At 36.9% G+C, this 23,520-nt stretch overlaps 1 protein-coding gene across 2 annotated transcripts in view; it reads left to right on the plus strand.

Annotated features, from left to right (window-relative positions):
* CTNNA2 (catenin alpha 2) overlaps window positions 1-23,520 on the plus strand; it is a 534,072-nt gene that overhangs the window by 505,676 nt on the left and 4,876 nt on the right. The window contains exon 18 of one of the 2 annotated variants that reach the window (XM_075499501.1): window positions 10,765-10,908. The exons of the other annotated variant lie outside the window; for it this stretch is intronic. Coding sequence (XP_075355616.1) covers window positions 10,765-10,908 — 144 coding nt within the window. The remainder of the gene's footprint in view (window positions 1-10,764; window positions 10,909-23,520) is intronic. 2 annotated transcript variants of the gene reach the window in all.

Here is a 23,520-nt window from a genome sequence, read left to right on the forward strand (position 1 = left end):
TGTAAATTATTTCAGTAAAGGAAAGAACCCACTGTTGTTTTTCCCTTTCTTTCTTCCATTCCTTGTCCCCCAGCTCTTTCTCTCCTTTGATGTTTCCCATCAAATTCCCTGCGTGCAGATAGCAAAATTATTTGCACCAGATAAGTAAGATCTGGCAATTGGGAGTTAGCGTACATCAGCCTAACCTCAGTAATATCAATGGAGCAAGGCCAGTTTAGACTATCCGTTGACTTGGCCCTTTATGTTGCAAGGTGAGACTCTTAATTCCTGATTCCAGTTGAGTTTTGAAAAGTAAAATGGGATACCTGTGTATACCTGTTCTTCAGTGAGGAGCCTTGTAAACCTGAAGAAGATTATAGGGAGGAAAATAAAGAAAAGGGTTGAGGAGGAAGTTAAATAAAAGCAAAAAGGAATTAATATTAAAAAAACACAAAAGATTTAAAAAATATTTCTAAACTGTGTAGATGACATCCTTGTTCCTAATAAAAGTCTCCTCGACCTTGTTCCATAAGCAGATATATGTTTCTGTAATTTTAAATTTGAATATTCCATTTCTAATTCCCCTCTAAGAATAAACAACCTCCTTTAATAAAATCACAGACGAAAAGCACTTCAAAATAATTTTCTTTGTCTCTTGCCTTAGTTTATTTAATGTAATGTATATTTGCTTCATAGTCAGTTGCACCATTGTATTGGAATGAGTCCTCTGAGGTGCTGAGCATATGCTACTCTCAGTGAAGTAAATACCATTTACATATACTTAACTCATGCTGATAGATAGCCTTTTTGTGATAGCTACTTTCGTTGAATAGAGTTGGTTTTAACCATGATGTTTGTTATTTGGATAAAAATTCAGACTTCTTCTAATTCCAGGGCTGCTTTATTTTTTTAGTATTCCTGTCTGACTCTTGTTAGCTAGACCATTACAATAAAAGAGATCTATATATTCATTTCTTACCCTAGGATAAATATCCACTTGTTCTGTTTACTGCTGCTCTGAAGCTGATCAGCTCATTTACCTACTCTCCATTTAGGCTATGAGCTTCTATTTCTTAAAATTCTTGTTTATGTTAGTAGCTTTGCTACAGTTTTTCCTGCAGGATTATATTGAACAGAATCTAAGAAAATCCCTTATCCAAGGCAGCCCCCTATCGTTTTCAGGTTTGGTTTAGAACTCTACAGATATAATCAGCTGTATTATCAGAAAATTTGCCTAGTCTAAAACTTCTGAGCCAGAGAGATATGCAGTGCCATATAGAGTAACAGCCATGTACCTTTGAACGCTGCCCAAAAATATTGAATCAATAGCCAAAGCACACTCCAAACATGTACTTTAGCTGGGTCCAATTTCCAATTATTTTCAAAGGCCCATTTATCTTAGCATAATAGGCTCAGCTACGATACTAAGAGAAGGATTCTTAGAACATTTTGAAGATAGAAGACAGTTTCGTTAAAATTGTGACTTTATCTAGGAGTTCTTGCTTGGTGAATTTAAGTGAAGACTTTGGGGGAAAAAGGAAGGTAAAAGGGCTGGAGCCACCCCATTAACTTTGGGTAGGACATGAAAATTCCTGGAACACCTGGACTGGGAAGTTGGATGCATAAAAATATTAACAGGTATGGGATATACTGCAAAATAACTGTCTCTATGTTTATTCTTGATCAGTAATAAGAATAAGGTAACTGGAAATAGCTAGTCCTCATCAAAAAAGAATGAGCCTCTTTATTTATCTCAGAATAACAGTATGCATCCAACAGTTAATTCAGGTGAGCTGGCAAACAGTTTCCCTATGAATTCTGCCTATGGATCTTACATCTAGTAAACCAAAATGGTTTAAAGGTCATACTTGACTTTCATTTAAGGCTGAATCACCCTCAACTACCTTGTGCTGTAAAAGTTGGTATGCGTATGGGCAGTGGCATATCAAGTTGCTACTTATGAATTCTATAGACTCAAAGAAAAGTCGGGTAATTTGAAGTTCATCTGCTATTAAAAGCGAGTAAGGCCATCTTTCAGTGAATTTGGATTAAAAGCCTGTGCATAAGCAGTTGCTTAAGAGCCACTGATGTGGTATTTCATTTCCCTGCATCAGAAAGCCTTTCTGGGGTTTTTCTTTTGTTTGTTTGTTTTCAAGTAGGCAATCAGAGAGAACCATTGCCTTTGAAATGCTTCAGAGTATGGAGAAAATGTTGGTTTGGAGTTTGGTAAATAAAGTAATTTAATTCCTCCTGCATCAGGCAAGAATTTAGCATTATGTTAAAGAAAGTTTGCTGAAGGGAGAGTTGGCAAATTGACAAAACTGTCGGGTTCCTTTTCTTCAAGATTCTCAGGAGTGCAGAAAGGTTACTCTTGTTATTTTTAGCTAGCAACAAAATAAGTTTTACTATTAATTCATAACAGAAATGGAAGAATGCTACATGAAATATACTCACAGAAACAGTCTGACAAACCAGGGTTTGTAGCTATTTCTGGGCTGGGCTGCTTGGACTGGCAAGCTGTCAGTGTTTTCAGTAGGAAACACCTGAGCTAAGACCTAGCTATACTTAATGATTAATAGATATCACTAATAGAAATTTTGTGTTTTGTCTGCTAGTGATTCAATTTACTTGGAGCTGAGGGTAAAAGCAGTTCTTCCTAAATAACTGCGGTATTCATGTTTGTTGGACAGTGGGTGCTCAAAGAGTTACACACCACAAAGAAGAGATATAGTCCGATGTCTAAGCTGACATCCTTGCAAGACTAGGGTTTGGGTTATGGTAATACATGAAAAATGGATATAACACAAATGAATATACTCAAATTGGTAAAGGGAAGTTAAAGATGGACCCTATAGAGAATTACTAAATTGCTTAAGAACATAATTTGACTTTTATGATTTTATTTTTTAATTTAGGCTTTCTTTTTTGCACGTTGCTTTTCATATTTACCCACTGTTTCACCTACAAGATTGTAGTAAGAAGTTAGAATGGCAAAAAAGGGAGTTTACAGATATGAACACTGAGTCATATGTACCAATGTTGTGACAATAATGTGAGATGGGACACAGGGAAAGATATTTGTTCAGGGTGGCACTGGTGGAAAGTTCTGTTTTGAGACTTGGAATGAAAACAGTGGGTAAAGAAGAGGACTTTGGAAATAATAAAGAAGTAAGCTAAGAAGCTTGAAATATGAGACATGAAAGGGTTGGGGAAGAAAAAGCCAACCCAAAAGCAAGATAGGAATGTGAAATCAAAGAATTGCAATGGTGGGAAAGGACTGAGATAGTCAGGACCATAAAGTTGGTTGGACTCCACAATAATCTCTACACTCCTAGTAGAACAAGCAAGGAGAGAAAATAAAAACTTAGGGTCTTTACTTTGGCTCTGAAGTTACCACTGTAAAAAGACAGCTTCCAGGACAGGAAGGCTTGGGGCTAGGTGGGGAAAGTGAGAGACCTTGATTTACATTGTATATTCAACTAGCTCACGTCATCTGCTTTGGAAGAAATGAAAGAAATGAAAAATACAGAGAGCTGTTTCAGCTGTGCCTTTTGGGATGGAGATATATTTAAGTAACCTCTGCATATATGTTTGAATGTATGCAGACATATTGATATATGAGAGGGTGAAATAAAGCCATAGTAAGTGTACTCTGTTCCAAAATACGTAGCTATATGAAGCACATGATACTTATAAATATACAGGTTTTGATAAGCCTTTATCTGGAACAAATTGTTTGAGCTTTTCTATTTGTGACTAATACAGGAATCTCCAGCTCCTGCTGGCACAGGCTGTATCCCTCAATACACTGTGCAAGAAAGGGACTACATGATGGTGTCCCTCAGGGGTCCGTATTGGGATCAGTACTGTTCAATATCTTTATTAATGACATAGACAGTGGAATCGAGTGCACCCTCAGCAAGTTTGCAGATGACACCAAGCTGAGTGGTGCGGTTGACAGGCCTGAGGGACAGGATGCCATCCAGAGGGACCTGGACAAGCTCGAGAAATGGGCTCATGTGAACTTCATGAGGTTCAACAAGGCCAAGTGCAGGGTCCTGCACCTGGGTCAGGGCAACTCCCGGTATCAATATAGGCTGGGGGATGAAGGGATTGAGAGCAGCCCTGCGGAAAAGGACTTGGGGGTACTGGTGGACGAAAAGCTGGACATAAGCCAGCAATGTGTGCTTGCAGCCCAGGAGGCCAACCATATCCTGGGCTGCATGAAAAGCAGCATGGCCAGCAGGTCGAGGGAGGGGATTCTGCCCCTCTGCTCTGCTCTGGTGAGACCCCCCCTGCAGTACTGCGTCCAGATCTGGGGTCCTCAGCACAGGAAAGACATGGAGCTGTTGGAGCGGGTCCAGAGGAGGGCCACAAAAACGATCAGAGGGATGAAAGAAACATGTCTCCTATGAAGACAGGCTGAGAGAGTTGGGGTTATTCAGCCTGGAGAAGAGAAGGCTCCAGGGAGACCTTATTGCAGCCTTTCAGTACTTCAAGGGGGCTTATAAGAAATATGAGGACAAACTTCTTAGCAAGGCCTGTAATGATAGGACAAGGGGTAATGGTTTGAAACTAAAAGAGGGGAGATTCAGGCTGCACATAAGGGAGAAATTTTTACTATGAGGGTGGTGAAACACGGGCACAGGTTGTCCAGAGAGGTGGTAGATGTCCCATCCCTGGAAACATTCAAGGTCAGGTTGGACGGGGCTCTGAGCAACCTGATCTGGTGGAAGATGTCCCTGCTCATTGCAGCAGGGTTGGACTAGATGACCTTTAAAGGTCCCTTCCAACCCAAACTTTTCTATGATTCTATGTAGTAACATAAAAAATTTATCATCCTGACACTGAATCAATTTAGTACTCCTAAAGGATAAAGGCATCAATGAGTTATGCAGGTTAATCAAAATGAGTGCTGATAAAATCCCTAACGTCACATAGTCATTATGTATGATGTATTTTATGGAAACACTGTCTTAGGGCTTTCTGAAAGTTAAAACAGTGAAGAATTCCTAATTATCCTATGAAACAGCTCAAAGACGAAGGAAAAAAAAGACATAAATGGATGCATCTGTAGTATTTGAAAGTCATTTACAATACCTCTTCCAAATACGTAACAATAATAAAGATTTAGTTCATTATATGAAGCTTACCTATTGCTTCCCAGTAAAGGTAATGTGGACCAGGAGCCCAGAGAGTTTGTACAATTGGCATCCTTGGAGGGGTTCAAGCCTCAGGTAGACAATGCAGCAGCTGAGCAGATCTAATGTTGGTAATCAACTCATTTCAAGTCGAAAGTTGTACAAGAGACCTCCAGAGGTCTCTTTCAAGTGACATTTGTACGGTGTTTTGATTCAGCTAAGTGAAAGATCCCATAGGATCTTATTTCCACGTCTGTGAGTTCACATGGTTTTGTCTTTATAACTTTCGCCGGACTAAACAATAGTATATACCCTGAGCTTTGGGCATCTGGGCAATCAGAAGTATGATCCACATAAAGAATAGTGCAGAAGACTTTGGAAAGGTTGATTTATTTTTATTAGTGTTATGATTATTTCTTCAAAGCAGCTGAGTGAAGGTGGATTGGTGGTGGGCAGAGTTTACATTATGTAAGGAAAAGTAGATGAATGAAGCTTAAGACATAACTGAAAAATCCAACAAGAAAATATTTTTTATTAAATAATCTCAGTTCTTTTGAAGATACAGTGTTTTGATATAAGGCTATTTTCAGGACTAAGAAAATATCTCACTGTATGTAAATGCACATGTAAACACACATGCGCATAAATATGAAACAATATATCCTGCATAAATGGAAAGATGTTATCTAGAATTTCATCGGCAAAGCAAAATCACACTGCACTTGTCTTCATTAGAATATATTCAAGGAGACAAGAAGCACGCGCACCATCTATATGTCTACATTTAGTAGGTTAAAATTTAGACAGGTCAGACTTTTATCCTTATTAAGAAGCATTTTGGCTACAGGGAACATGCTCTTGTGCTTTATCAAGTAACAAGTATTCATGAATTTCTGAAGATTACATTTATTGAAATTTCTCATTAGAAGAGTTTTCTGCAAAGAAAAGCATTTCTGATACCAAATAATGTTAAACCATTTAATTCCATGAGAACAAAGCAGACTGTTACAGATTCAAGATTGAGGCTTGAAACAAATATGATCATAGAAGAAGATTAGAGAATTGAAGGAAATATTAATGTATATGCTTCATTACACACTGCATTTGTTTTAAAAATAGTAACCACTCTAAAATCCAAAGCTCGCCTGCTACAGCAGTTACGGCTTCAGTCCAGCTTGTTTTCCTATTCCAGGCCATGCTGAATGAGATGGGGAGAAAATGGCAATATTGTGACTTTCTGATACCCAAACTGCACCAGCCCCGCAGTAATTAGCAAAGCCTAGAGACCATTCTAACATACCTTAAGGTATGGTCCTAAAGGACTATTCCTATAAAAAATTACTATAAAGGAAGAGAGGACTTAAGTGCTATCTCCTGTTCACCTCTTTTCCTCTCTTACTGCCTTTAAAGGAGGTGGTCTGGGACCAACCTTCACCATTTATATTGAATAAGAATTCCTTTCCCCTGGGGCTTTCTCAGGTACATCCTGAGGCTTTAAATAAAAATTAGTTTTGTTTCTTGCACATGGAATTATGGAGAACTGAATTTACATAATGATAGATTTAGCACACAATAGGAGATTTTGGACTGTGTTTCTTATACAGAAGTACATCTTTTAGCACTTGCAATTATTTAACTTCCTGATTTGGATAGTGGTGAGACTTAATCTCACTTCTAAAAGTACTATCAGCTGTTGCTTTTGCAGATATTAAAAAAATAACAACTTCAGTTCAGACTCATCAATTTCTTTCACTTTAATTATAGTTCTTGACAACCTGAGTTGCAGATGAGTAACACACACATAGAAACACTCACACATAAGAAGACATACCCTCAAGGGAAAACATTACAGGTTTTCCCAGCCTGAGCAGATTCAATTACAAGTACTGACCAAAACAGCTTACAACAAAGTATTTAATAAAACTCACAATAGGAATGTATTTCCATTAAATGTAGGAGGTCATAATAGCCTTTAAGAAGAGATCAAACTGAGTGAGGAAGGTTAAAAGTTGCCTTATATCTTTAGCCTCTAAAATATTTTCTTCCACACTTGGAACATATTATTATTACTATTAAAATTATTATTTATGAACCTCATAGGAGCAAAGGGAAAAAAAACTTTTCTCACATCACATCATTAATCTTACATAACTGATAAGCACCTGCATCAACAAAAAGTGTTTGTTTTGTATAATCTATTCAAGTCATTGATATGGAGTCAAAGTAAAAAACTATCTAGTATCAGCAAAATCAATCCTAACCTCTTACTGTTAGATATTCTCAAATGCTTTCTTTTAACATCAATTCTTTCTAATTTTGACTAACAATCATCTAAATACCTTGTGAGCTAGGTTACCAGGTAGGTAATAGTATCAGTAGAAAATGAGACAAAACGTACAAGTGTTTTGTCCTAAATCTCATCAAAGACCAAATTAGAACTCTATAAAACTGGATTAGAGCATCAATATCCGATCCAAAAGACTGCATAAACATTTTCATCCTTTTTTATACCTGCAACGAGATTCAGCATTCCCGTTGTAAAAAACTTAGAGAAGTTACAGCTTTACTCAGTCTCAGATGGGATGTTACATATTTCATCATTCCTTAGCTACGACAGATAATGAACAAAACCGATTTTTCCATTCATCCATCGAGCTGATCCACTACAGCAAGAGGACATCTTGGGGTCAGAGGTGTGTCTGTGTTAAGGTCTCCAACTTTTATGATATGTTTCAGCTTGGCATTTTTACATGGTCTTTTCAGGCAGTTGTTCCAATTTCTTAAAATATATTCATTTTTACCTTCTGTAGGTATACCAGTAGTACATATAATGTTTCTGCACAGCTGGGGCTCCTCAGCTTTTCACAGTCTTGCTGTACTCAAACTTTATAGACAGCAGCCACTGGTACCTTAATGGTGCCTTCCCATTCCCCATCATCCGTCCAACTTTTTAAGCAAGAAAGAAAGCACTTTGGTGTTTTTTCCAACAGATCTTTGATGTCAAACTTTTTTAAACTTGATTTCTAGTGCCTGGGTACAAGTGACTAAATCAATAAATTGATCTGCATTCACATAGTTTTCTTATGCTGTTAGGCTTAATTTACGTCCCTTAAAAAATATTTTAGAGTATTAAAGTCTTCCTTTACTGTCTCTTTGTATTTCCGTGCATTCATTTAATTAATCTTAGTTGTATTCCTTGGAACACTTGGAATTTTTCCCTCTTTTCTTGAATGTACATGCATTTTAGAAATGTTTTCAGTTAGGTATATTATATCTCTGGTTTTGTTCACTATTTAGGCGAGTAATGTGTTCTAGTGTATGTTCACAAATCAGTCTTATCTTTTTTGCTCTTCCCTTAATTTTCTCTTTATCAACTATAGATATCATACTAAGCAGGTCAAAACAAGATTTCAGATTTGAGCAGTGCTAGCCCCAAAGTACCATCTGGGGTATTGTCTGCTACCTAATCTATTGAACTGTTTATGTCACATTATCATGATGGAGTCTACCATATTTCTCCATATTTCTCATCTTGTGTTATTACTGGAAAATATTCTTGGCCATACTCAGTCTTCCAGAATTTAATTGTGCTACTTCCATATGTTTCTATTCCAATAAAAGACAATTTATTTCTTTTTAGGAGATCTTAGAGCTGCTACTACAAGTGTAATATTTCTCATATTTAAGGATATATCCTCTGACCATCCTTCTCTTTATCAGAATGAGCAAGATTGCTTAGGCTTCGTAAGGTCTGGTGGTCACAGGAGTTCGAAATATATTCCTACTTTATTTGGCAAAAACAACTGTGGTGCAATAGTCAAGTCATAGGTTACCTAAGTTATGAATTAACTGAACCCTACTTGGTACTTTTGACCCTAAAAGCCTTTAAAAGTTCATTTTTTCTTTTCTCTTTGGCAGACTAGTAGACGTGTTAATAAGGAGTAGATGCAATACAGGATACCAGAGGTGTTATTCCTCCTCTCTATCTTCATACATGCAAATAGCTTGAAATCAAGATGAAGTAATAAGAAATTATTACTTTAGAGAGAGTAGACAGACATGTGTTTAATTCAATTATGAACGAAAATTCACAGCACTATCAACACTTTGCATTACTCAGATGCAGCCTAGTTTTGCATTGTGTTCCTGAAGTTATGTATCATCTCTAACAGTCACAACAGCTCTTCATTTAGTTAACTGGACTAGTCAATTTGTTGAGTTTTTAAAACCACAAATAGACTGGTTTAAAGTAGCATCTGCAGATACTGCAGGATTAGATTATGATAAAAGTTTTGAAGGTTAAGAAGAACAATACTTGACTTCTGTTGTTAGGTGAAGTGACTGGTACTAGAAATTAGTCACACACTTTCTTTTTTCAATAGAAGGAAAGGAGAGAAAAACAAAGAGCACGCAAACAGAGCAGGGAATACATATTAATTATTACTAAGACTGAAAAAATAATCATGATTAGATTACAATTTACACGATCCTTGTAGCAACAAAAAGCCTAAGGGAAAACGTCAATATTAACTCTGTGTGCTTATAATGCATACTCTTAAAAGAGATTTAAGGAGCATTCATTTTTCATCTTCCAAAAGGCAGGATCTTATGCTAGCACTCTTTACTGGCATTGAATAGTCCCCCATTCTCTGAGCAGTTTTATTTAATGGAGTAAGGTTTAGCAACATATACTATTTTTTTCAATTTTAGTATACAGCTAGGTTATTAAGAAAATCCCAGTGGATAATATAAGCAATTATGTTTACTCTCAAACCTGCTTTTCCAGAATTTGGATGATAAAAATTCCATTTACAATAAATTAGAATGAATATCCCATTTTAAGCCCTCCAGTTTCAGTTCTTGGGAATTATTTGAAAAAAATGTGCTTCAGCCCTGTAAGGTTGTCATTGTTTAAAAATGTACGGTCTTTGAAAGCATCACCTCTTTGCAATTTTGTTGATATTTTCTGGAACTTTAAAGTGTGCTCTGTAAATAAACGTATGCCCAGAATTTTTATACTTCCCTCACTTGTTCTTTCAGCACAGTTTGGCAGTTCCCATTTTCAATGCGGGACAAACATAATTCTTTCCTGACCTCCTTCATATAGTGGTGTAGGTGGCCTACCCGCTGGCTTACTCTATTCAAGGGTCAGCCCAGAGGGCTGGATTGTGTAATATTTATTCAGCACCGGTGGACGCAGGTGTAATTCCAGTTGTAGTCACTGGAATTTCAGCCGCTTGCATCACTGTTTATGTTTTTGTGCAGTTCTGCTGTTCAAAACCATAGGCAAAATAATGCTACCCGGGAGTCTATCAACAAAATTCGTGCCCGATCTGATGTCAATCAGCTTTTAATGGGGACAGAGCTTTCTATCCTCTCTGGTTTTCATCAAAAGGTGCCAAAAATTTCTCCCCTTTCCCCATCAGCAAACCCTGTAGGGCTTGCATGCTTAACCTGTGCTATGGGAGCAAGTGAGAGGAACCACCAGACGGCGGGGTTACTCATCGTGGAAGAGTCCCTGTTTCCTTGACCAAGCATAGCTCCTTCAGCACACGTTTTCCTCTCTCCTCACCTCTACGCTACGGCACAATATTTCTCTTGCTCTCTCTCTCACTATCTCTTTTCTGTATCTCTCGGAAATCAGACTGGAGTTCAGAGCACTTTCACTACCTTTTATGAGGTAGAGTGTGATGTCATAGATGGGGGCAGGGCTAGTCAACTTTCTACCCACCCACCCACCTGTGCTGAGGGAGCTACGCTTGAGACCGGAAGCAGTGACTCCTCGACGGTGAGTAACCTCCTGTCTCATCTATATCTTTAACTCTCTCTATAGATCTGGGGGTGGAGGGAAAAAAACATGACAATGGGGGATTTTTTTGTTAGCTTTTTTTTTTTTTTTTTTTAAATTAACCAACAGGGATCACAGAATGAATTGCATGTGTTGTCTTAGTCACCTGCGAAAAATCATTTCCTTTCCTGTTCTGAAGTCCTAGTGTTAATGTCATCTGTAAAGTAATGATCACGTTTCTTTGCAGAGCTGGTCCATTTACTGGTGGCTAAACTGATCCTCCAACGTTTATCTTGCATTGTGAAAAGGCAGACTCTGCTCCCCTTGAATTCAATTGCTAAACTTCCATTAATTTAATTACAGTAGTGCTGGGCTATCATTTTTCTAAAGTACTTTGTGATTTAAGGTAGATGGTGTTATTTATATATTTCTCATTGTTAACTGTGGATAATGCCTGTTTATACAGGACGGGATTTTTATTTTCTATATTCTCTGTTACTGTTTTTATTTGCTTTTGCCAGAATGTTTATGAAGCTGTGTATTGACAATAGGCCAATTATAAGACCTATTTTATAGATTAAATAAAATTCAAAAGTAAGTTGTGGAAGACGTGAAATTAAGCAGGAAATAAATCCCAGGAGATGTAACTGAGATTTAACCTTTGAAATTATAAATCAAAGCATTTGATTTTGTTCGGTGTTAAGAACTTGAGATGGGCAGGGATATTGCTAACTGAATTTCTTGGTGTTTTTCTTGTGTCACTACCTATACATTACTATTTTACTTTAAAGCACTGTCTTGTTACCTATTTCCCTTGGCCCACAGTATTACTGCTTCACTGTTTTAATATCCCTCAGCATTTTAAAAAAGACAAGACGGACTACGAAGATCTTCCTTTCTTGTTCTGCCTCTTGGGTATCTATTAAAGCTGTCACGATATCAGAGCTCTCATACTAAAGGGCAAAAGAAGGATCATATGAAGATTTTGACCCCTAGGGATACTGCAAATCTTGCTGTTCTTGTTCATTTAAAGCTCTTTACCAGCTCCGTGTGGGGTCTTGTCATATCTCAGTGAAAGGCACTAAAAGGCAGCAATGCATACTCTATAAATCAAAGGCAAAGAGAGTGCAATCACAGCCTTTTCAGCAGAGGTGGTCCGTAGCCTGATTGATGAAGTACTTCTATTTTCAGGTGACTCGGTGGCTTTGAGGAATTGGGTATAGGATGCAGAGCCTTCCATCTTCTGGTCACTGGCATGTATTGGGGATTGGTCAGTAGTGATGGATAGATATTCCTCCCTGATGACTCAGTGATGCTCTTTATATCAATGCATAGGAGATCTCAGTGAAATTCTGGGAGGATGAAAGTGTTGTTTACAAAGCTACCAAAACTTTCGCTAATGACTGTTTCCCTTCCTGTCAGAGAGAAAAATAAGGACAAAGAATATAAAAATTGGCTCCCTGACAGGTGGTGGCTTTTTTAGCTTTGAATAATGTGTGCAAGGAGTTTTATTACTACTGCTTATTCCTGTAGTAAACCAAACACTGAAGTCTCCAAAGCTTCCTTTGCAAAGCCAAGAACTGGTCTAGCACATGTAGCTTCCCTAGCAAACTTTGATCTTTTAAGTAGGAAAGAAAAAGCAGATTAGTCAATCTCTAATGTTTCATTGGGAAAACTTCATAGGAATTGCTGTGTTAAACGCGGTCTGAGGTTTGTTCTTTTCCGAGGCAAATGCTTTGAGGTAAAATTTAATTTAGATCCTAAGCACATGCTTTGCTGATGGATTTACGAAATTGTTTTTGCACATAATTATTTTTGCATAATGCAGGAGACTTTAATTTTTGGCCAGAATAGGTAAAACATAAGGACCAACTGTACAGTGTCCCTAATCTCACTTCAATGATACGAAAGCATTTTGGTGGCATAGACAGGGAAATTATTTTGAAAAGTGATATACAGATTGGGAACAGGAAATCAGAATTGGTATCATTCAGTAATTAAGGTGAATTAGAGATACTGATCAGCACTGAGGGGATATTATGGAACAGAGATGTCAGCGGATTACTTTATATCCAGAGAAATTTGCTCTCTAAATTTACCTTGTAAGATGAGCAAATCAGCAGTTGACTGACTTATGTATAGGGGGGGCAGTTTGTAGAGGGAATGATATTCAAAATGACATAAACTGTTGCAATAATTAACCTGGAATCTGCCTGTGCCAAATCTAATAATTTTTTGTCCATGCAACCCCAGGATGCGGGCTTGCCTGAGTAACCTAACACTGGGAGAATAAATAGCCTAATTTTACATTTACTGAGCTAATTCCCCTGTTAAATTATTTTACTGGCAGCTATGATAAGAAAAAATGAAAACATCTAAAGCACACAGATTCCTGTATTTTACAGCTTTGGCTTGAATGTGTATTCAGTCAATTATGATGTTTGTTTTAACTGTATATTATTTACATGTACATAAATTACAGTAAAATATAATAAGGCCTAGATTTCAGCTGATTTTATTTAGAGTGTAATATGAAAACTTTTGAAAGCAAATATCTGAGCAACTTGTTCAAATATATGCTAATTTAAATGAGTTAAATCTTCATAAGTGTTTCACAAACTGAATGTTACTTTACAATAAGCCATTCTTAAAAATCCTGTTGTTTGCAAGCACATTGTGTATTCCTGACTCAAAGCAAAAACAGTAACTAGTATATTTATACCTATATATTTAAGCAGGTCAGCATTTAAATTACAGATTTGTTCCTCACTCATGCTGGCAAGGTGTGAGCAATACTTTAATGATGTAAGACCATATATAGGGATCAAACATTTTTTCAGTATTATTAAGATAGCTTTGTAAAATTCCCAAATTTTCTGTATTTGCCAGGCAGATTTCTCTTACAAGTTGAATTAAAACTTTGTGGGTTGGTTCTTACCTTCTTTTTCTATATGAGAAGTGAGGGAGAGCTATGAAATGCACCATCTGTTCGCAAACCGTGTCAGCTGGCAGATAGATGCTCATCACCCTGCCCTCTCTTACTGCAGTTTTGGGCTGGTATAACACCATTGACTCAAAACGAATTATTTTTTATTTAATCTTGTTTAAGCAAAAGAAGTCACAATGATAGTGCACAGCATTCTAGAGGACTCTTCATGTTGATTTAAACTGCAATCCTTTTAAATGTCAACCTCAGCTCATTTGAATTGTCAACAACAATGCTCAATAGCACTTGGACTGGGTATAGCGGTTGGAGGACACTAGGACTGCCTTAACACCCTGGACTTTCTGTTTCTGGGACAGTTGCATCTCAAAGACATTAAACATGATTCTGTTCAATCATAATCCTTTGGATTTTTATCAGTCCCTTCTGAGTGTCTCAAAGCAAACATGATGGTGTACCCTCGTAACACTGAAAACAGAAGCAAATATTGTCATTATTTCCCTTCCGCAAATGAGAATACTGAACCACACTCAAGGCAGAAAATATCTATAGAATCATGATGAGTTTCAAACACTACATCCTTCTCCAAGACAGATAATTTTCAAGACCAGCGTTTCTCTATCTTCCATTCTATAGTCCAGTTTCGACTCTGGATGGCCAAATAAAAATTAAAAAAATAAAACCAGGAGAAAGAGTTCACTGTAGTTAAGAAGTATGGTTTGCAAATGATAGAGTTGGAAAGAAATCTTGCATTAACAGGGGGAGACTACCCCACTCAAGCAGTGCAAAAGATGACAGTAGGTCTATGGTGTAATGAAAACTAAGTATTTTATTATTTTGCTTGAATTATGAAGAGTCTTTGACTATTATCTCAATTTCTATGTGGAGAGTGATTCATCCAGCCAAGTGTACACATCTGCATCCAAGATGTTCACTCCAGGCTTCCTTTATAATTAGTGGAGATCAATAGCCATTTCTAGAGAGCAGATATTGTTGTTTCGGGTAGATGCTGACAACTGGTTAGATTAGCAACATCTTAAAAAAATGACAGAGGCATGGGCAGGTGAATTGAACCATGTATTCAGACAAGCATAGAGTCAGGGGGTTTAGCCTTGGGCATCTTTTGAGGGTATATATTCATATGTAAGTGATGAAAACTTTCTGTGGACTGAGCTGCTGGAGAAAGGAAACTGCCTAATTTTTTCTGAACAGAAATATTTAAATTGTTTTGTAAAGAGCATTTGTCTATAGAAAGTAGCTCTCGGGGGGTCACAGTTGCTTTAGTTTCTGTAGGCTGGAGGGATTGATATGGTTTTTAGTATGTGGGTTTCCCCCATTTGGCACTTTTGGGGATCAAAAGAGAAGAATTAAGGAAAACAATCTCAGAAATATTCCTTAAGTTTGATTGAATTCTTGGACTACTGGGTCAAATCCAAGGACAATTTTTTGCAGATGTTGAGCATCTATGCCCAGATTCACTGTACTGTCTTTAGCATTCTAATGCAATTTAGGTTCTCTAAATGTAATTAAAAAGGTGAAGTACTCTGGCCCATCTCCATAGAAAATGAACCCGTGAAAGCTCTCAAGTGCTCCATGGTTCCTGTTCTTCTCCACCAAGCACAGAAGGAGTCTGGAATGCCTTGGTCCAGCACCTGGAGTTAGGTAGGATGAGTGCCGGGTAAGACTTCATTTATAGAAATGGAAACTTTGAGAACCTTGCTTAGGTCACCGAACACATCGTCTCAGTGATTTTTATGAGCAGCCCTATTTTTCTTGCCTGCATTCCTAGTGGAATTGTTCAGTTGCAGACATCTGAAAAGATGCTTCTGGGGGTTCTAGTGCCACCAGCTATGAAGACCTCTTGGATCCTGACTAATATTAAAAGACATTCAGTCACAATTTTTCTGATGCCAAGTGCAGACAAATCCATAGACAATCATGACTCATGTACAATATTTAAGTTAGGTAAGAGCTTTATAAGAAAAGAGCCAGTGCAAATGCTTTTTCATTTCATCATTCTTCTAAATATCAGCTGAATTTATACCTTCGTCTCCTTTACATAAATTCTGAACTAGAGGGAAGGTTTGGAGATGTGGTTGAATTAATTTGGTTTTGTGTGTAGAAAAGATTGTCCTGAGGTGAAAAGCACAGAAACCATTTGGGTTATGTGAATCATTGAGGCTGTCAGTACTTCTGCATTGGTTGTTCAGGGAAAATGCTATCTAAAGTACTGAATCTCAAAAGAAAACAGAGACCAAGTAAATCAGGATTTCCTAACACAAGTATTTTCTGAAGAGAGTAGTACAGGACTTAACAAACTTGAGTGAGCTATTAAATATTTGTCAATAATTGGTGACATTTTTTCCTCCCTTCTACAGTTACTCAGTTTTTCCCTTTGGATAAAACACTTGCTCTTGTAACAGTGAAAATGAGATCACCATCATCTACGCGACTCTTTTAGATACATTCACATGTATACAGAAGAGAAGGGGAGATATTGTTGTCTACAACTACCTAACAGGAGGATCTAGAATAGCCAGATCCAGACTTGTCAGAGGTGCATAGTGACAGGAAAAGGGGGAACAAAAACAAGAAAACATTCCAATTAGATATAAGGAAAAAGGTTTTACCTCGAGGGTAGTCAAATTCAAGTGCAGGGTGGAGGTCTCTAGTCCAGAGATGTGGGAGGCTATCCATCCTTGGAGATACTCTGAATTTGAGCAAAATCCTGAACAACCTCATCTAATTCAATTTGTTTTGAATGGGGCATTGGACTAGATGACGTCAAAAGGTTATTTTCATCCTAAAGTATTCTATGATTATATGAATATTTGCATGATAAAATGTGAGTAATAAAAACGAGCCTTTACAATTCAGAGCAAGATTTTACTCATTACAATTTATTCTTAATTTGCTGTCATCTTTGCTTGTTCTTTCCTTGTGAATCGCAACAGCCTTTACAATTGTTTCTGTTTTGTTCACGTTTCACTTCTTTGCAGTCTCCAGTAATCTTACCTGTTTTGCTGGTTTTTAATAACATTTAGCGTTAGCTAAAGTTGAAAATGTAATGAACAAATGCATTCACAAATTGTGTATTCAGTAATTGACCAGGAAAAAAACCTTCTACTAAGGAACACTTGCTGAACGTTATCTAACCATTGATTGAGGGGGTCAAACAAATAGAACAGTTAATTGTGAATATTGTATTTGGAATAAAATCTTAGAATTTCCCTTAGAAATTATTTGCCATATATTATTAAGCTAGCTCTGTCGGTGCTGGGACTTTTCTGAAAAGCTGAAATGGGGCTCCTTCTTGAAGACTACTGTGGAGATTCAATTTTGTTTCTTTATTTCATTGCATACTGTTGTAAAGTCCTGAAAAGCGCTCAGGGAATCAAACAGAGAAAGGAATGTTTCCACTGATTGAGTTGAGCAACACTGCAAGGACCCTCAACTCCAAGGAAGTAAAAACCTTTTAGCACCTCAGAAGTGATCAATATCTTGAACGATCAAGCCCTTTATCTGCTTCTATGAGACATAAAATATACCTGAACAACAGCAGGCAAACATTAGGAAGCAAGGAACAACTGTCCTGGTACTATCTTCCATTCTACAACAGGATTTTGTTTTATTCATTTTGACTCTCTCATGCATTGTTTCCAAGCCCTTTCCTGAGAAAAGCTAGGTATGCCTGTAGAGCCGCTATCTTCAAAGTGTCTCTGTGCTGACCTGGGCAAGCGTAACTTTAGAGATACGAAGCTAGCTGACGGAGCACATTTGCCTCAAAATGATCCTCACAGTTGAAGACATGAAGATAACTCACATACAGATACCATTCTGAGGCTTTTACAAATTAAAAAAGAAGTTGGGAAAATATCACATTTCTCAGCATTGCAGTCTGGAATCTGCATTATGCTGCTTTTCTTTTTGTTTTCATTGTGACAAAATCAGGAGGAACAGCAGGAGATAACACATTCTTATGTAAAGAATATAGTGTTTCTATGCTTTATTGATTTTTTTTTTTTTTTAATCTAAAGTCTCCTGCATGTTATCACTGAAAGTTCAATTTCCAGCCAAGCAGACATGATTTGGACTCCCTTCAGGTAAGACTGTAAGAGAGACGTGCTTTTCTTGTTATTATACCTGTTCTCTAGATAAAGAACGAAAGGTTTGCTTCCGAAACTCAATTTGAAAGAGCACTAAATTATTTTGTGCTTTTAAAAATGATCTCTATCTTCAAATTACATAGAACTCAAGTCAGGAGGAGGGAGATCAGTAGCGCAGGCTACTTAGATATCCTGTATTTCCTCTTTCAGATTTACCTGCAATTGGATATGAAAGTGGAAATTTGTACTGAGATGCTTTTGAGAGAGCCCTGTTTGCACTTTTCTATCTGTGACATCAGGTTCAGACAATGTCGTATCTTGTGTAGACTGCTGGCATATGAGTCCCTGTGTAAAATGGTGTATACAATCCCGGCAATACACAGACCACTTACATAAAGTTTTCTATTAACGACTTTTTTATTGGGAATGATACTGAGCTTCCATAGACTTCTTACTCTAATTTTCTGTAGTAAGCCTCCTGGCAATATCACAGAATCTTAGTTATAGTTTGAGTTAGCCTATCCTGTCAAATATAGTTCGGACTTCATCTTGATGCAGACATTTTATCTTCTCCTTGAAGATTAGGTAGGAGCCAATCTTTAAATCATATGAAAGTCTGCTTCCTGTTAATCATCCAAGGATTCCGATCAAACCATTCCATGGGACAGAATTATTTTAAAGTGGTAAACGTGGTTGTACTAATTTTTCTACAATTAGTAATGCAACTGTGATGGCCATTAGAGAATCATATTTTTCGTCCATGACGTTCCATCATAGGCATCATCCTCCAGGCGTCAGCTCTATGCAGAATGAGGCAGATTTAGAAGAAGAAGACCTTGAGCCATCATGGCAGAAGACTCACTCCCATGTTTGTCAATTGTAGGTTGATGTAGAAAGCGTTTCTTCCTCTACATTCAACCTTAGCAAAGAAAACGTGTAGTATACACAACCATAGTGCTGGCAAAGTTGCAGGGTGAAATCCTGTTCCAATCTACAAAACTTCTTTGACTTCATTGACTGAGGATTTCTTCCTTGGTCTATGGAATTGTTCCAGATGCTTGGGTGTTCAGACTGATGTCAAATATCCTAATTCAGGAACAGACTCTGAAAGTTTTGAGGCAGTGTTGTAGCATGAAAATGACTGATAAAGCAATCTTATTTAAAAAATTCAATGCTATATATGATTGCTTGTCCTTACAGTGTTTCTGGTATATGATATGAATTCTACGGTTTTGGCATCTTTTTCCAGTCGTGTGGTGGCAGATAATGAGCAGAAGAAAAAGAATTGTTTCTGAGAAATTTTTCATTATGGGTCAAAATATTTTCCCTGATTAAATTCTGAAAAGAATGTGACAATATATTAATTAAATATTAAATATTGAGGAGATAACCTACATTATGTTTGGCATCTATGAGCAAAATTGTAAATTTTGTGTTACAGCAGTAATGTCATATTGGATAAATAATTTATTGACTGTAAATACAGTTGATGAATAGAAAAACTTTAATATCTATCAAAGATTCCAAAATATATTTTTCATCTTTGGGACCTGCCAGGCTGGAGATAAGTCAGTAATAATTGTATTTCACAAAAAGAATTGGATAATGTTAACTTTTAGTTGTTTCCAATTGTCTTATTTTTCATGTCACCCTTTCAATGGTTAAAATACGAGCTTTCATGCTAGCTCATTAGAAGGACAAACACTGACAATATGGAACATCAGCCATTGATATAAAAATAACATTTTGATAATGTCTAAATCAGAAGGGCGTTTAGTGATTTCCACAAGTACAACAAATCATATGCAAAACTAGATGGATTAAAGTAAAAGAAAATAAGTGTCTGAGTCCTGCCTAAAATTCATATTAGCTATCTCATCCCTGAGCTGTGATCCTCAAACTCCAGCCTCGTAAAGCGTTTGCTTTTCCAGTATCCCCCATGCGTGTGTTTTGCTCCAGAACATGCACACTAGTATGTTAGTTAGAACTGTTCTTGGTAGCCTACCACACTTAGCAAAAACCTAAACTTTGGCAGGATTTACAATTGGGTGCTTCACTATGTTACTAGATGACCCAGTAAGCAATTTCAGTGCATACATAACTCATTAGGGCTGGCTGGACAGCAGAGTTGGAGATACCTAATGTCTCTAGTGGTGTGCTATGCTCTTGGGCCAAAGACAACTGGATTCTGTATCCTTCAGACTATAACCTGTGAGTGAGGCTTTTTGCAAGGCTTCTTGTTAAAGATCCATCCGCTTGTAGCTCTTGATGAGGGGAGAACAGCGGACAAAGCAAAGATGAGATGAGTAAATAGGCAAATGCTCATGACATCAAAGATAAGGTAAGTAAATAGGCAAATGATCATGACATTGAAGCCCATGTTTCATTCTCTCAACTGAGAAGGCAAAAAGATTTTGTTTCCTCAAAAAAAGAATTCTTTGTAAGCTTTCTGGCACCCACTATGAAATTTAAGTACAGGCTCCGCTAGCCGAGCATTTCTGAGTTGGTGCATGGCGTACTATTTTGGATGTTGCTTGAGAAACAAAAGATATGCAGGGCTCCTGGTGTTTCAGTGACGTAGTCTTTATGTCTTGCTGCAAAAAAAAATTAAAAGTTTTTTTTGTAGGTCTGCTGGATACATTTGAGGGTATTTACGTGTTATTCCATAACTTTACAGGGTTAGTATTCTTATTTTATCATAAACAGATTACTTCTTCAAACCTCTTCATTTAGTGAATGAAGTATAACCCCCCTCAATTTAGTGATATCCAGCGCCGAATTGTATTTTATTATTGTATTTATATATACGTATTGGTTTTAGTTTCATATTAAGTATTCTCCTCAAAGCAAATGAATTGGGATATCATTTTGTCTTTTATCCTTTTTCTTTTAAAATAGCCTGGGATAAGTAAGTCAACTGTATAAATGCATCTCTACAAATTTTCTGTATTATATCTGTTTGTCGTCTTTTATTGGGAATGCCAGTATTGGGAGTATTTTTATATGCTTATGCTTTTTCAAACTGGCATAAAGCAGTTGGTAACCTGTTGACCTTGTAAATTAAATGTGTGTTTTAAAATAGCAGTGGTCCATAGAAGACAGAAAATACCCATAGTTCTTGGTATACTTGTGTGCTTTCTGTTGTCCTCAGAGGTGGCAGCCTTTGTTAAACACAAACAAATGGTCTTGGGAATCCCTATAGATTTCTTACCTATAATAGAAAAAATGCAGATGAGGACAGTTATTCAGTGGATTGGCCACCTATAAAACACAGCTACCCCCAGAATGAATTAAATATTCATCATGTATAAAGGAGTAAGTTAATTGCAATCAAATGTGAAAATAAATAGCTAGGAAAAGAGGAGTATAATACTATTTTCTCTACCTAGCCACAGATCCCTTTTTAACACCATTGTGACCACATTACATTCCAAACAATGACATTTTGTTTGTTCTGAATTTCAAATATATAGGATAGTTTTCTCACAATGGACCCATACCTAGCAAAAACCTTATGTGCGTTTTCAAGTGACTGACTGAAATATGGCTTCAGCCGTTGCGTAGTGGTGCTGATAAATGGCGGACGTCTCCTACCGTAGGGATGAGTGCATCTGAATAGCAAATAGGCCATTCTTGCATTGGCTGTCGCTAAGTATCATGTTTTATGCATGAAATGTGCCACAGAAATGTAAGACGTAAGTATTATGAATAAGATCTTTTTCTTACATATATCTTACATACATATGTAGGACTGGATTTACTATTAAGCACAGCTGAGAGGAAAATGTTCTGTTGCATAAGAATGTCGTCTGGGAAAATGGTATTCCTGATTCACCCTCCAGATTCATAACTGCTTCATGTAACTTTACATGCGCATGAGGCTATTAGTTGACTTTTGAACTCATGCTCCAGAGGCTGTTAGTTGACTTTTGGTTTGTGGTAACAGCAACTGTACCTGTCCACAAAAGTATGAACTTGCTTTGAAAAGGAGAAGCAGGGAATGCACCCAGAATTCACAGATAGTCTTAAGGGCTTGGCAATGCATAAATTACCTGCTGAAGGCATACAAATCAAGTCTTAGCCAAGAGTATTCAAAGGGTTACAGGCTCTTTTTCAACATGTTAAACAAATGACAATTGTTCCTCCCGATCCGTACAAAGTAAACCAGACTAAACTCTATTTATCAATGATTACTAACACTAATTTTTTGCATTCATACATTTCAAGGTGAATATGGGCCATTGTTGTCATCTAAGCTGTCTTCCTGCATAACTGATGCATAGGGTCCCTGGATTAATGTGCATTAAAAGTGTCCAATAGTTATGCTTAAACGAGAGTGTACATATTAAGCAAAAACATCCAATATTGATTTCACAATTTCTAGAGACAGAATCACTATCTTTCATGAGTTCTTGCGATTAATTAATAACACTGCTAAAAATTTTCAGCTAATTAATAGCTAAAATGACCTGCTTCACCTTTCAGCCATTAAGTTCTGTTATATCTTTGTCTAATCTGTTGAAATTGAAATATTATCAGCTGTGGGTTACTATGTACTTGCTGATTTCGATCAACTCATTTTTTTAATCATTCACTTTATTAATGGAAAAAACAAGCTGACTGAATCTTTCCCGTAAAAGGTGGGTTTTGTTCTCGAGGTTCTTTAAATTCTTTCCAGTTCCTCAGTGGTGTTCTTGCATTGAGAAGAGGACTCAGTATTCCGTAACTGTGGACACACAATAAACTGAATATGATAATTTAACCTATTTCACCAGTGTCCTCCTTTTTGTATACTCAAGGAGTGATTGCCTAGGATCCTGCATAGGATAAAGTTCTTTATTTTATAAGTAGGTATCATCTGCTATAAAGTTGGCCAAACTGAAATCTACATTTCTGACTTCTACCAGCTTATTAGATATCAATCACTTGCCCTTGTATGATTTACCACTTTCCCAATTGTTATGTTATCTGCAAATTTCATCAGTTAAGTGACTTATTTCCAAGTTTTTAACAGAAATATTAATATTGTAAAGCTGATAAACGGTTTCTCCAAGAGCACCCTGCAAAAGTCACTGTTTAGCAATGATTTTTTTTGTGTATGCATACTTTTGGAAACTTAGCTATTAGAGAATTTGGAATCATTCTGTACGTGCCTTGTTAATTTTGTATCAGCTGAGTTTTTAATCAAACTGTCATATAGCACCAAGCAGAACACCTTTGAAAGGTCCAGTTATATCAACAGCATTTATGTAAGCAATCCAAAGTTTAATCACGTCAAAATATGATGTAGGTTACTTTGAAAATTTTTTTACCCACAAAACTATTTGGTTACCATTAACTGTATTTCTTTTAAAGTCTGTCATAGACATTGCATTATTTTATTTGGGAGTGCTGGCAGATAAACTGGCCTATAGTTTCACAGGTCATTCTATTTGCGCTCCTCAAATATTTTCAGAGTAGGAACTGTCTACAATTCTTTTGATGTCTTCCCTCACTTTTCAAGGTTTATTAAAATCAACAATACTGATACGGAACATTCTTAAACAACCAGCGCTTTTAAAA

The sequence above is a fragment of the Mycteria americana genome, chromosome 4 (genome assembly GCF_035582795.1).
Source record: "Mycteria americana isolate JAX WOST 10 ecotype Jacksonville Zoo and Gardens chromosome 4, USCA_MyAme_1.0, whole genome shotgun sequence".
NCBI classification, from domain to species: Eukaryota; Metazoa; Chordata; class Aves; order Ciconiiformes; family Ciconiidae; genus Mycteria; species Mycteria americana.